At 34.9% G+C, this 15,603-nt stretch overlaps 1 protein-coding gene across 1 annotated transcript in view; it reads left to right on the forward strand.

Annotated features, from left to right (window-relative positions):
• Positions 1–11,651, forward strand: part of TMEM38B (transmembrane protein 38B) — a 50,573-nt gene extending 38,922 nt beyond the window's left edge. Inside the window, exon 6 of the mRNA NM_001190164.1 lies at positions 11,045–11,651. Coding sequence (NP_001177093.1) covers positions 11,045–11,257 — 213 coding nt within the window. The 3' untranslated portion in view covers positions 11,258–11,651. The remainder of the gene's footprint in view (positions 1–11,044) is intronic.

A 15,603-nucleotide genomic window follows, 5' to 3' on the forward strand; every position in this document is an offset into this window, starting at 1 on the left:
CTTTTTAGCAAAAAAGCTGCCTCTGTTTATACTTCCACCCTCAACTGCCTCCTTCAGAGGTGTTGCCCTATGCCCTTGTTAGCACTTCTTGTGCCTGTTGTGGGCGCCTTGTTGCTGCCATTGCTCTTAGTGTTGCTGCCTGGGGTACTGGGATGGTGGATTCTTCTCCAGTGTCTGAGGTATCCTAAGTGGCAGTCTCCATCACTGTGAGGGGAGAGGGATGGTGGATGGGAGCCAGGTTTGTGTGGGTGCTTCTGCTAGTCTGGTGTTGTCAGGTTCATGGGCTTGGTGGCTGTGGGTGGAAGAGTGAGGGGGCTGGAATTGTGGGTTTCTTCATGACTGGAAGGACAGAGTCCCAGGACCTGCTGTCCCTGAAGCCCAATTACCTATGGATGTGGGTGCTGCAGCTGGTAGGCTGGAGTCATGTGTTCTGCTTCTTGCTCTACCAGGGTCTCTGGAGCTGTGGGCTCAGCTGCCACAGTTAGCGGACCAGGATTGCAGCACTGTTCCCCTGGTTCTACCTCTTCTATGTGTTCTAGCCCGTCTGCCTTTGGATGTACAGATGTGTGGAATTCTCTGGCATCCTGGTGCACTGGGCAGAGGCACCTTTGTTCCATTATGGATATTTTACTGGTTATAAATTGAAGGGGAGAGACAAAGGCAACATCTCACTTTGCCATGATATTGATGTCATGCCTATCATCTTTTGGGCAGTGTCAGATATTTTGCCTGTTAAAAGAAATTTGATTGTTTGTCTTATTATTGAGTTGTAACAGTTCTCTTATGTGTTCAGTATACAGTCCTTTGTGAAATATATGTATTGGAGATATTTTTCTCCCATTTTGTGACTTTTTATTCTCTTAACATTTGTTGTTAGAAGAACTAAAGTTTTTAATTTTTATGAAGTTCAGTTTTTCAAATTTTCTTTTTATGACCCTGCTTTTTGTGTCCCAAGAAATTCTTTCATACCCCAAGATAGTGAAGAATTTCACCTGTATTTTCTTCTTACAGTTTTTTGGTTTTATTTTTACATTTAGGTCTATGGTCTCTTTCAAGTTAAGTTTTATAATTGGCCTGAGTTAAGGGTCAGGCTTATTTTTCCCATATGAATATAGAGTTGTTCTAGCACTGTTTGTTGAAAAGACTGTATCCTTTATCTCACTGAATTATCTTGACATCTTTGTTGAAAATCATTTGTCCTTACATGTATGGATCTATTTCTTTTCAGTGATTTATAGGTCTGTCCTTAGTAATATCAAACTGGCTTAATAAATATAACTTACAGGATGATTTGAAATCAAGTAATGTAAATACTTCAGCTGTGTTCTTTCTTAAGATTTCTTCAGCTCTTCTAGGTTTTTTACATATTTGTATAAGTATCATTAGGGTTTCACTTTCTACCCCCCCCCAAAAAAAAGGCTTTTGGGATTATGATTGAGATCGTCTTGTATCAAGATATCTGTTTCAGATAAAAATGTCTTAAAAATACTGCGCCTAACAATCCATTAATATGATAAATCTCTACATTAATGAGGTGTTCTTAAATTTCTTTCAGTAATGTTTTATGGTTTTCATTGTTTTACATATATTTTGTTAAGTTTAAATTTATCTTGAAGTAGTTTATTTTTGGGGATACCTTTATAAATTGTTATTTTGTTTTATTTATTTATTTATTTTGGTTGTACCCATGGCATGCGGAAGTTCCTGGGCCAGGGATTGTATAGCAGCAACCAAGCCACAGCAGTGACAATGCCAGGTCCTCAACCTGCTGATCCACCAGGGAGCTCCTATAAATTGTAATTTTAGAAGTATCAAGTTTTAATTTCACATTTTTTGTATGTAGTTTTATAATTGATTCTTGTATATTCTTCTTGTATCCTGTGACCTTGCTAAATTTAGTTGATTCTGGTATTTTTTGTGTATATTTCTTAGTGTTGTCTACTTACACAATCTTTTTTTTTTTTGTTTTTTTTTTTTTTTGTTTGTTTTTTTTTATTTTCCCACTGTACAGCAAGGGGGTCAGGTCATCCTTAGATGTATACATTGCAGTTACAGTTTTTTCCCCCACCCTTTCTTCTGTTGCGACATGAGTATCTAGACATAGTTCTCAATGCTATTCAGCAGGATCTTCTTATAAATCTATTTACTTACACAATCTTGTTATCTGTAATAAAGACAGTTTTCCCTTTTTTCCTTTTTAATCTAGATGCTATTTCTTTCTTTTTTTTTCTTGGTGTATTTTCCTGACTAGAGTTTACAGTATAATGGTAAATAGAAATGGTGAGAGTGGATGTCTTTGTCTTGTTCCTGACCTTAGTGAGAAAACATTCAGCCTTTTACCATTAGGTGTGATGTTAACTGTGTCTTGCAGATGCTCCTTATTGGGTTGAGAAAATTCCCTTCTATCCCCAGTCAGCTGAGAATTTTTATTGTGAATGAGTTTGGAATTTCATTAAATGCTTTGTTTTTTTTTTTTGGTTTTGTTTTGCTTTTTAGGGCCACACCTGTGGCATATGGAGGTTCCCAGGCTAGGAGTCAAATCGGAGCTATAGCTGCCGGCCTATGCCACAGCCATAGCAGTGCCAGATCCGAGCCACATCTGCGACCTACACCACAGCTCACGGCAACGCCGGATCCTTAACCCACTGAGTGAGGCCAGGGATTGAACCCGCAACCTCATGGTTCCTAGTCGAATTCATTTCTGCTGTACCACGACAAACTCCCACTTTGTTCTGTGTTGGTTAAAATAATTCTCTGGTTTTTCTCCTATAGTCTGTTAATATAGTGGATTACACTTAATGATTTTTTAAAAATGCTATATCAACCTTTCATTTTTGTGATAAACTCCACTAATCAAGCTATATCCTTTTTGTGTATTACTTGGATTCAGTTTGCTAATATTTTCCACATATATTTTTCCACTGTGTTCATCAAAGATATTTTCTTTGTCATTTCTTTGTCCGGTTTTTGTATCGTCATAAGACTGGACTCATTAAATAAGTGGAGACATGTTCAGTTCTATTCTTTCTGAAAGATTTTATGTAGATTTGGTATTATTTTAAATATTTGATACAGGACAATTCAGATTTTCCATTTTATTTGTATTCATTGGCAAATTGTACTTTTCAAGGAATTTGCCATTTCACTTAAGCTTTAGATTTTGCTGACATGAAATTGTTAACAGTAGTTCTTTGTTATCCTTTAATGTCTGTACAATTTGTAGTAATGTCTCCATTTTTATTCTTGGTATTGCTCATTTGTATCTTCTCTTTTTTTTCAAATTGGTCTAACTAGAGGTTTATTATTTTCATCAATTTGTTTGAATTACCTAGCCTTTGCTTTCATTGTTTTCTGTTTTATATTTCCTTAATTTCAGGTCTGTATTGTGTCCTTCCTTGTATTTATTTTGGGCTTACTTGTTCTTTTACGATAAAGAAAATATTGATAAGTTTGACTTATAACACTTTTTTTTAAAAAGTTGGCATGGCAACAACTACCAAGACAGAGGCAAAAAGCAGCTGTTAAACTGTGATAAAATAGTTGTAGCATATATTACAGAGGGCTTGTATTCCTAATATGGAACAACTTCTTAAAAAATAAGGGATAAAGGACCAAACATGTAATAAAAAATTTAAAAAATATTTATCAACAGACAGTTCACACAGAAAAGATATGAAGATGCCCCTTAAACATATGGAAAAATGTGACTTGTTCATTTGGGAATATATTAATTAAAGTAACAGATTCAATTTCTCACTTATCAGACTGGAAAAAATTAAAGTCTGTCTATATATCCCATTCACAAAGAGAAGCAGGCAGCAGTTCCCATCATGGTTCAGTGGCTTATGAACCTGACTTAGTATCCATGAGGATGCAGATTCAATCCCTGGCCTTGCCCAGTGGGTTAAGGATCTGGCCTTGTTGTGAGCTGTGGTGTAGGTCGCAGATGCGGCTTGGATCCTGCGTTGTTGTGGCTGTGGCCATGGTATATATAGACTGGTAGCTACAGCTCCGATTTGACTCCTAGCCTGGGAACCTCCATGTGCTGTGGTACAGCTCTAAAATGACGAAAGACAAAAAAATAAAACAAAACAACAACAACAACAAAAAAAAAACCCCAAAGAAAATCAGGCACTTTTTCTTTTTCAGTGTTTTCTGGTTATTCTGGTATGTTTGTTTTCTTTTCAACATTTTCTCAGTTTTTTGCATACTGATATGAACTTTAATGGCAGTTTGTTTAACTTCATAATAAAATTGTATTCAGTTTGTAAGATAACTTAAGGAGTCATCAGGACAAAAGCATAGGGTAAGGTAGGAGTGAGGACTCATGAGATTTTCTAATATTTGGAGAGGGAAGATCGAGAATGGGAAACTGGAAAGAAGTTGCTGAAAATCAGGAGATGGTATTAAGAAGGATAGAGTGAAAAAGGACTAGTTAATGTAGAATGCTTTTGAGAGGTGTATTCAGATAGTATGGTATATTGTTGAATACGTGAATGAGGGGCAGAGATAATAGGCCCATTGGGGGACAAATGGACATGTAAACAAATGTGTACAAATAGACACATAAACTTTGAATAAGACACAACTCTATTCTCAAGATGTTATTGTCTCAAAAGAAACATGAGACACTATACTTTTAAACTTTATGAGGATAAGGACTAAGTTTGTTTCATTCGTCACTGTCTCCCTAGCATTGTGTCTGGTTCATGTAGTGGATTTTTAATGTGTATTAGTTGACTGATTGGTAAATGACCAAAATGTTTTTTCCTAAGTTTCCCCTGTATTTAATTTTTCCATATGTACTTATCGAACACTATACTACCAGATGAACAATTTATTTAACCAGCTTATTGAAAAGGAGATTTATAAAAATGAAAGTATTAAGATTTTTTTCTTTTTTCTTTTTTCAGCTTCCCTGCAGCATATGGAGTTCCCAGGCGAGGGATCAGATCCAAACTGCTGTTGCCACCTGCTCTGCAGCTGTGGCAGTGCTGGGCCCTTTAACCCACTGTGCTGGGCTGGGGATCCATCCTGAGCCCTGGCACTGCAGAGCTGCCATCAATCCCACTGTGCTACAGCAGGAACTCCAAAATCTTAAGATTTTATTTATATGACAGTCATTGAGGGTAATAATTAGTAATGTCTGAGTGAATGACATCATCAATGAAGAAAACATAGAGTGACCAGAAAACCATCAGGAGTTTGTTGTAGGGCAAGATGACTTTCATTGGAGGGTGTTTAGGAGAACTTCATGGAGTAGACACTTACTACAAAGGATTGTTTAGATTTGAGCAGGTGGTGACAGAAAGAAGTATTTTCTGGGTGAAGAAAGACTAATCATGTAAATTTTTCTTATCTGCGTTTAATAGTCTGAATTATTCATATGAAGTAGGAGTTCTGTTTTTTTTTTTTTTTTTTCTTTTTACTGTACTTTAAATGCTAGGCCCTATAGAGGATATAAAAGTATATTTGTGCCTTTGAGGAACTTATATATTAGGTCACATTTTTCTGGGCATATTTTGAAATGAGGTAATATGAGGTATAAAGAATGTGGCAGTACTTTAAACAGTTTCTTTACCAGAATTAATTTATATTTTAGGATATGTTTAAATGTCAGATTATTTTTTAGGGCTTTTACTTTTTTAGATTTCCTTCTCTCTCTCTTTTTTGGCTGCCCTGGGACATAAGGAGTGTTTGGGCCAGGGATCATATGCCACTTGGCAATGCCAGATCCTTAACCCACTGTGCCAGACTGAGGATCGAACCTGTGTCCCAGCGCTCCAGAAATGCTGTTAATCCCATTGTGCCACAGCAGGAACTCCTCCTTCCCTTTTTAATAAGCAGGTGACTATGAAGTCAGATGCTATTTAATTTAGGTAATATTCTTTTTCTTTTAATAGTTTGCTAAATAAGGAGACAGTTTTATATTTTACTTGTAAAAGAATAAGGGGTCATTACATTTGTCACCATTATGTATGTGTCACATTGCTGAGTCATGCCCTGATAAGAGGCTGAATTCCCAGAAATCCATCCATGAACCTCCTAAGTCTATCTCACCAGTAACTTGTGATGTCAACAGTACTTCTCAGCTGAGTGATGAGTCTGCTGGGAGTGGAAGGTCTATTATAACCTTTGAAAAATAATTAGTATAGTTCATGTTCTCAGGAAATACTTTAAATTTTGACAGTCTTTTTTGGATTTTGTAAAAAGACATTGCTGTTTTCCTGACAGTAGACCACTGTTTAATCTGAATTCTTTTTTATTGGCAATCCATGAAGTCAAGCTATGACTGGGATACTTATGCTAGTATATCTCATGTAACCATTTATTCTAAAGAATAATTTAATGTAAGGAAATTTTTCTTAAATCTTAACCACTAATGGCATAAACTCAAAGGTTAACATATTTGGTTTCTTCTCACTCTATATGCTTTCTAGGTGATCACATTTGTATTTATGCCTTTATCTTTTTCTTGTATGGTAATGACTTCCAAATCTATATCCCTTACCTAAAGATTTCTGGACAGACCTCTATTCCTGCACTTACTCTTTACTATTTTGTAATTACTTTTTTACTTGCCTATCTCTTGACTAGTCTGTAAGACGCTTGAGGGCAGGGACTATATTCACCATTATTTTGGCAGCCAGGTTTAATGCACAAGCAGATTATTTTAATCTTGTAGATTTTAGGCTTTATTAGTGCTAGTCTGTTTCAGATTTGCCCACCTGGAATGTGACCCTTTGGGGTGTCAATTTAAGCTTTGAGGTGTGTACCCCTTGGCAACTCCACCTTGCCTGGCCTTGAACTGCCACCTGCTGAAGTGTCTGCTCAGCCCTTTGGCATCTCAGCTATTGTTTTTTGCTAGGTTTTTGAAATCTATTTTTATGTTGGCACAGTTTAGTATTGGTAAATTCCTCCAAGACAGAGATTATGCATGGATTTTTGGGCTTACTTACATGTGGTTCCCTCCTCTTTAAGATATTATTGCCCTCAAGTCTTAAGTGTTTTGCCCTTCTTATGTTCCAGCCTCTGCCTCTTTAGCCCATTTGCGACTTCTGCATTTCATTCCCCTATGCTATGAATTGACACATATCCTTAAAAGAAAAAGCCAGCCTAAATGTGGAGTTTACTTTATTCATCTTCCTTTTTTTAGGGATTTTAATCCCACTAGGTTATGCCCATATTGGTTGTTATCTAGTGTCTTTTAATAATTGTTTCATGTGTTTGTGTCTTTTATATTGATTTTGTTGAGATATTGAGTCTGATATACACTATTTAGTCATGGTTGGCCTGTAGTTTATGTGCATGCATTTAAAAAGTTCTTTTTATTTCTATTTAGATCAAATTTATAACAAAAGTATCTATTTAAAAGTATACAGTTTAGGAGTTCCCATTGTGGCTCAGTGGTAATGAGCCCAACTAGTATCCATGAGGATGCAGGTTTGATCCCTGGCCTTGCTCAATGGGTTAAAGGAGCTGGCATTGCTGTGAGCTGTGGTGTAGGTCGTGGACATGGCTTGGATCTGGCATAGCTGTGGCTGTGGCATAGGCCAGTGGCTGTAGCTCTGATTCGACCCTAGCCTGGGAACTTCCATATGCTGTGGGTGTGGCCCTAAAAGACACACGTACAAAAAAATTAAAAAGTATACAATTCACTGGCATTAGTATGCTCACAGTCTTGTGTGTGCATGTGTTTTTAATTTATATCCATGAAGTTACATTGTACCTTTTATTCTTAAGAGACCACTGTGAACACTTAAATGCCAACAAACTGGACAACCTAAAAGATACAGATAAATTTCTAGTAACATACAGTCTACTAAGACTGAATCACAAAGAAATAGAAAATCTGAACAGTCCAGTTACTAGAGATCATATCACTAATCAGAATCGTCCCAACAAATGAAAGTCTAGGACCAGAGAGTTTTGCTGGTGAATTCTCCCAATCATTAAAAGAATAATTAATACTAATCTTTCTCACATTCTTCCAAAAATAGAAGATCAGGGAATGTCTTCAAACTCATTTTAAAAGGCCAACATTACCCTGATAGCAAAACCAGACAAGAGTGCCACAAGCAAAAATTACAGGGCATTATATCCCTCATAACATAGTTGCAAAAACCTTCAACAAAATTTTGGCATACCAGATTCAACAATACATTAAAAGGATTATACACAGTGATCAAGTGGTATGATACCAGGGATACAAGGCTGGTTCATTATCTGTAAAAAAAAAAATCTATGTGATACATCATATCAACAAAGTGAGGGATAAAAGCCATATAATTATCTCAATAGATGCAGAAAAAGCATTTGACCAAATTCAACATCCGCAGGAGTTCCCATTGTGGCTCAGCTGGTTACAAACCCAACTGGTATCCATGAAGATGTAGGTTTGATCCCTGGCCCCACTCAGTGTGTTAGGGATTTGGCATTGCCATGAGCTATGGAGTAGGTCACAGACGCAGTCAGATCTGGCATTGCTGTGGCTGGGCAGCTCTGGTTTTACCCTTAGCCCAGGAAATTCCATATGTCGCAGATGTGGCCCTGAAAAAAAAAAAAAAAAAAAAAAAAGGAAGAAAACGGCAATCATATATCACCATCTACTTATCCCCCCAAAAAAAATCTGAACAAAGTGAATGTAAAGAAAAGAAGGAAAGAAGGGAGGGAAGAAGGGAGGGCAGGCATTCAAGTTGGAAAGGATGAAGTAAAACTTGGCTATTTGCAGATGACATGGTATCATTTAATAGAAAACCATAAAGACTCGACCAAGAAATTTTTAGAGCTAGTAAACAAATCCAATAAAGTTTAAGGGTAAAAAGTCAGTATGCAAAAATCTGATGCATTTCTGTACATGAATAACAAGCTATTAGAAAAAGAAATTAAGAAAACAGTCTGTTGTGGATAAGCAATGAGATCCTGTTGTATAGCACAGGAAATTATATCTAATCACTTGCAGTGGAACATGATGGAGGATGATGTGAAAAAAAGAATGTATATAATATGTATGGGTCATTTTGCTGTACAGCAGAAATTGACAGACTATTGTAAATCAATGTAACTTAAAAAAAAATTAAAAGTATGTTGCATCAAAAGAATAAAATGCCCAGACCAAGGAGATGAAAGACCTGGATGCTGAAAACTGTAAGACATTAATGGAAGAAATCTGAAGAAGATGCAGATAAATGGAAAGTTATTTTAATGCTTGTGGATTGGAAGAAATGATATTGTTAAAAATGTTTATATTACTCAAGTAATTTATAGATTCATTGTAATCCCTATCAGAATTCCAATAGCATTTCTCACAGAAATAGAACAATACTGAAATTTGTATAGAACCCCAAAATACCCCAAATAGCCAAAGCAGTCCTGAGAAAGAAGAATAAAGCTGGAGCCATCATGCTCCCTGATTTCAAACTATGTTGCAAACCTGTAGTAATCAAAACAGCATGGCATTAACATAAAAACAGACACCAATCAGTGGAAAAGAGTTGAAAGTCAGAAATAAACCCACACATGAATGGTCAGTTAATTTATGACAAAAGAGTCAAGAACATATAATAGGAAAAGGATAGTCTCCTCATTAAATGGTGTTGAAAAAACTGGCAAAATGGTAGACAGGCACATTTACAAAATTAACTCAAAATAGATTAAAAACTTAAATGTATGTCTTAAAACCATAAAGCTGAAATAAAATAAAAGTGGTAGGCTCTTTGACATCAGTCTTTGCAATGATTTTTTTGAATCCTACATCAACAGCAAAAGTGACAAAAGGAAAAATAAACTAATGGGACTACATCAAAGTAAAAGACTAGCACAGCAAAGGAAACTATTAACAAAATGAAAAAACCTCCTGAATGGGAGAAAATATTTGCCAATCATGTATTTGATAAGGGGTTAATATCCAAAATATATGAAGAACTCATATAACTCAATAGCACAGAATATAATAATTCAGTTAATAAATGGGCAGAAGACATGAATAGTCATTTTTCCAAAGACATACAAGTGGCCAACAGATACATAAAAGGATGCTCAATATCACTAATTGTCAGGGAAATGCAAGTAAAAACCACAAAGATACCACTTCACACCTGTTAGAATTTCCTTCTGGCTATTATTAAAAAGACAAAAATTAACAAGTATGGGTGAGGATGTGGAGAAAAGGGAACCCCGATACCCTGTTGGTAGGATGTAAATTGGTGTAGCCATTATGGAGTGTCCTCAAAAAATTCAAAATAGAACTACTGTATGATATATCAGTTCCATTTCTGGGTACTTATCTGAAGGAGACAAAAACAGAAAAGATATGTATACCCCCATGTTTTTTGCACACTGAAGTGTGATTTACAGTAGCAGAATACAGAAGCAACCTAAGTGTCCATTGATAGATGAATGGATAAAGAAGATGTGGTATGTATACATACAATGGAATATTATTCAGCCATAAAAAGAATGCAGTCTCGTCATTTGCTACAACATGGGTGGACCTTGATGGCATTGTGCTAGGTGAAAAAATGAGATAAATACAAATAATCTTATATGTAGAACCTAAAATTTTTTTCAAAAAAAACCCAAGCTCATAGGTGTAGAGAATAGATTTTGGTTGCCAGAAGTGGGGTGGGGGGGCATGAGTTGGTGAAATGGGTAAAGGGGGTCAAAACGTACAGACTTACAGTTAAAAAACAAATAGGTCATCTGTGTATAGTGTATAGCATGGCATGGTGACTATTGTAATACTGTATTGCATATTTGAAAGTTGCTAAGACAGTAGATCTTAAAAGTTCTCATATAAAAAAATTTTGTGTGTGTAACTGCATGGTAACAGATGTTAACTAGACATTGCAGTGGTCATTTCACAATACACATAAATATCGATGTCATTGTGTTGTACACCTGAAACTAGTATAATGTTATGTCAGTTGTACCTCAATGAAAAAAAGGGTTTTGAATCTTCTTTTTACTTTCCCCTCTCAGTTTTAGGAAACAGAAAAACTTTTTTATTTAAATTCAAAATTGACCTTTTTTTTTTTTTTTTCAGATAACCATGATGATTACAGAGTCTGCTGTTATGCCTTTTGCTCCTTTTGAGGATACGTTGAGTCGGATGCTGTTTGGCTGGCAGCAGCAGTTTTCATCATGTGAAAAGAAAAGTGAAACAAAATCTTTCAATGGTACTGGTTCATCGACTTCAAAACCTATACCTAATGCTTCAGATAAAGTTAAAAAGAAGCATACTAAGAAGACTGAGTAAATTTACTTGATGACCTTTTAGAAGGCAAAAAAAAAATTTTTTTTCTTATCTACCTTGACAGATTGTGATAAGTATTTCTATGTAAATGATGTAAAATAAAGATTATATATAAGGAATGGAGGTGACAAAAAGAAAGAACTTCTTTCTGTTTCAGGGAGACTGTCCCTTTCTGGATTGTAATTTCTTAAGTGTTTAGAGTATATCATGTGAAATTGTTTTTCTATGTTATATATAAAAGATCTTATTGTGATTTTTAAAATAGTTTTATATTGATAAAACAAGGCTAGATATTTTTAAATGCCAAAAAGTAAACCTATTGTCATTGCAAAATAGCAAAAATTAAAATCTTATTGTTTAATCTAGATATTTTCATACATATTTTTTATTTGAATCTATTTGAGCTTTAGTTCAGCAAAAGTAGACTTACTTTCCATTATAATTCTTAGATCTGAACAACAATACCTGTTTAATTTTGAGCACTGGGAAGAGTAAACCTTTCTGAACACTTTATATTATGAATGAAAATAAATTATTAACATATTTTAGATATAAACATTGTATTTTTTGCCCACATTAAATGGATATCTGGAATTTTATTTTTTTTCTAGTTGTAATTTTCAGTGACAACAGAGTACTATTAGTTCGAGTCTTATTTTTTATTTTTTTGCTTTTTAAGGCCACACCCATGGCATATGGAGTTTCCCAGGCTAGGGGTCTAATTGAAGGTGTAGCTGCTGGCCTATACCACAGCCACAACAATGTAGGATCTGAGCCGCATCTGCAGCCTACACCACAGCTCATGGCAATGGGAGATCCATGACCGGGGGTTGAACCTGTGTCCTCATGGATGCTAATCAGATTCTTTAACTGCTCAGCCACTATGGGGACTCCAGTTTGAATCTTAATCTTGTGTTTCATGCCCTTGTTTATACTGTTTCTTTTTTCTCAAAGGAAAATCAGGGGTATAATTTTTAATGAGTTAAACTAAGCCCATGTTTAGCTTTAAGGGGCCTTTTTTTTTTCTTTCTCCTTAAAACACATTTGTTTTAACTCTAGGAGAAATTATTCTTCTCATATATTCTTAAGCATTATTTCAATTAAAAAATTTCACCTTTTCAGTTCCCTGGTGGCCTAGCGGTTAAGGATTTGGCATTGTCACTGCTGTGGCTTGGGTTTAATCCCTAGCCCTGAAACTTCTGCATGCAACATGCGTGGCTCCTCCCTTCCATCAATTTTATTTCACTTTATGTCTTCTTTCTAATGGGTACTTTGCAGCTTTCTAGTTGAATGTATCTTACTGGTTTACATATGTTTGTTATATTTTAATCTATGTGTACATATATTATTAATCTTATTTTAAATTAAAACTAAGTACCTTCATGTGAAAATGCTCAGCTCTAATGAGAATTGTCCTCAGACTTTGGATAGTAACCAGCTAATTAAGAAGAAACAGAAACTAAAATCTCATATGGCAGTAGTCTATTTGAATGAAGAACAATGACATTAAATCTGTTTCCTTATTGGACAAATTATAATAATATAAGAAGAAGAAAAGTACTAAATAATGTTAGATTTTCTTTGTTTTGTAGTTTAAAAGTCCATGATTTCTTTTACCAGGATCATGAGCCTGCAGTGAGTTAGTATGTATCAAGCATTTTTGGATGGCATAGAAGTACTCAAATCATATTCAAGTTAATAGTCGTTGGTTTTAAATTTTTTTTTTGACAAATATAAACACCAGCAGGGACTATACTTTTCCTTATTAAAAAAAAAAGATTTGATAGCCTTGGGATGCTAAGAAGTTTGTTTTTAATATTATGACAGAAGACATCAAATATTTAAGAGTTCTGTGTTATACTTAATAACTTGTAGTTAAAAACTTCAGAGTTAACATGTTGCTAATTATTTACTTAGTTTTGAAGTTTGGGTTTAACTGTAGTTGAAATGGTAGGAATCTTATTTTACACTTGTATTAAAAACAAATTTATTAAAATAAGTTATTTAGCACCAATGGAGTTTTATATTATTTTAATGTTTTCTCTATTTTTCTTGAGTTAGGAGTTTATAACTCCTTTGGCATTTTGACTGATATGGTATATATTGAATGATTACTGTCTGAATGAGATGTACAAACTATTAATCTAGGTACGTATCCTATAACCTTTGTTCCAAGATTCTTAGGAAAAAAGCTGTACTGGAGAACATGGCTTAGGCCTGAATGAAGCGTCCCACCCTGAATCTGTTCATGTTGTCTGAGAGACTTGATTGGCATATTATCATGCTCCTTATCCAGCATGTTGTATAAATGAAGCCTGTGGGCCTGCTTCACACAGACAGTCATAGGTGGCACTGAGACAGTCAAGCCTTGAATAAAGGGAGACAAGAAGCTGGCAAACATGGTCTGGCTTAACTCAGTGATCTCACCCTCTAGTAAAATATGGCCAAATTAATATCAAACTCTTATTTGTCAGATTAATCACTCTTCCTTGCAGAGATGTAAGGGCTGGAGAGGGATCACATACATGAAGTGAGCAGATTTCAGTGGAAATTTCAGCTTTCCTATAGATAGAGCCCAAAAACTGTTGAAAAGAGGTGAGAGGTTCCCTATTTACTGTCTATTTTTGTCTATTCCTTTAAAGCTTAATGTTATTCCATTAAAATCTACCTCAAACCAAAGTTGATTGCAGTGATGTGAGATGTTAAAAATGCAGTAATGTTAAGAGAAAAAAACAAACAAAATGTGATAAAATGTTCAAGATTGCTCTCTCTCTCCCCCCTTCTCTCTTGGTATTTACATTTTGCTGGTGTTAAGACATCACAGCAGACAGATGTGTTCTTGTGGTGATACTATAAAGGTTATGAGGATATATATTAAGCAGAATGCAAAGATAGAAATTTAGAAGGTTGTGGGTACTTGTTAAGTAGGATTGTTAGAAAAGGCTTTTATGTTAAAATTGTATTTTACCAGAGAACTGAAGGAGGTTGGGGATGAGGCCAGGCTGACATCTGTGTTAAGTGCAGGGGTCCTTCTGTTTTTTCATAAACTTGAGTTAAATTATGTATTTTTTTCCAAAAATTGTTGAATTTTTTTCTTATTTAGTACCATTTTTAAAAAAAGTTTAAAAAACTTGTAGTCTTTTAAAAAAATTTGTTGAAAGGTAGTTGATTTATAATGTTGTGATAATTTCTGCTGTACAACACAGGTGATTCACAGTGTAGGTGTTACGCATGTACACATATCCATTCTCTTTCAGATTCTTTTCCCACATAGACTATCACCATACTGGGTAGAGTTCTCTATATATGTTACAGCAGGTCCCCATTGGCCAGTCATTTCATATACTTCACTGTGCATATGCCATGTCTTTAATAGACATATTTCTTCGATAGAATTTTTGTTTTCCTAGTTTGTTCTTTTTTAAGATAAAATTCACATACAGTGAAATGTGTAAGTTATAAGCATGTATTTAAAGATTTGGCAAGTGCATACAACTATATAGTCTAAATGCCTATCGAGAACATGACCAGTGCCTCAGAAAATTTCTATCTAGTTAATCTACCTTGCCAACTGAACATAAATAAAATTGTGCAATACAGCCTCTTTGGTGTAAGACTTCTTTGAAACTCAGTATAATGTTTTAAAATTCATTCCTCTTGAATTTATCATTAGTTCATTCCTTTTTAATTGCTTAGTAGCATTCTATTGTATGAATATCTCACAGTTTGTTTATCCTACCGGTGCACATCAGGGCTGTGTCTAGTTTGGGGTGTTCTGAATAAGCTGCTGTTAACATTTTTGTACAAGTTTTTGGGAAACGTTTTTATTTCTTTTAAGCAAATATATAGGAGTAGAATTATGTTTAGATTTATGAAAAAAATAAAAATCACTCGACCTTTTTTCCTAAGTGGTTGTACCATTTTCTACTTCACAATAGTGTGTGCAGTTCCAGTTACTCTACATCCTTACCAAACATTTAATTTTGTCTATTTGGAATGGTTTTGTGGGGTTTATGGTTTTAATTTGCATTTCCCTGATGATTAATGTAGAGCACTTTTTTGTGTCCTTATTGCCCATTTATATATCTCCCTCTGTAAAGTGTCTCTTCAGACTTTTTGCCCATATTCTATTGGATTTTTTTTTTTTTTGATTAAGTTCTAGGAGTTCTTCATTTTGGATATCCATCCTTCGTTAAAATTTGCACGTATTTCCTTTCTGGTCTGTGGCTTACCTCTTCATTTTTATAATGATGTCTTTTAATGAGCACATGTTTTTAATTTTGAAGAGGTCTAATTTCCCAGATTTTTTTACTTTATAGTTATTATTTTCTGTGTCTTAAGAAACTTTT

Source organism: Sus scrofa, chromosome 1 (assembly GCF_000003025.6).
Source record: "Sus scrofa isolate TJ Tabasco breed Duroc chromosome 1, Sscrofa11.1, whole genome shotgun sequence".
NCBI classification, from domain to species: Eukaryota; Metazoa; Chordata; class Mammalia; order Artiodactyla; family Suidae; genus Sus; species Sus scrofa.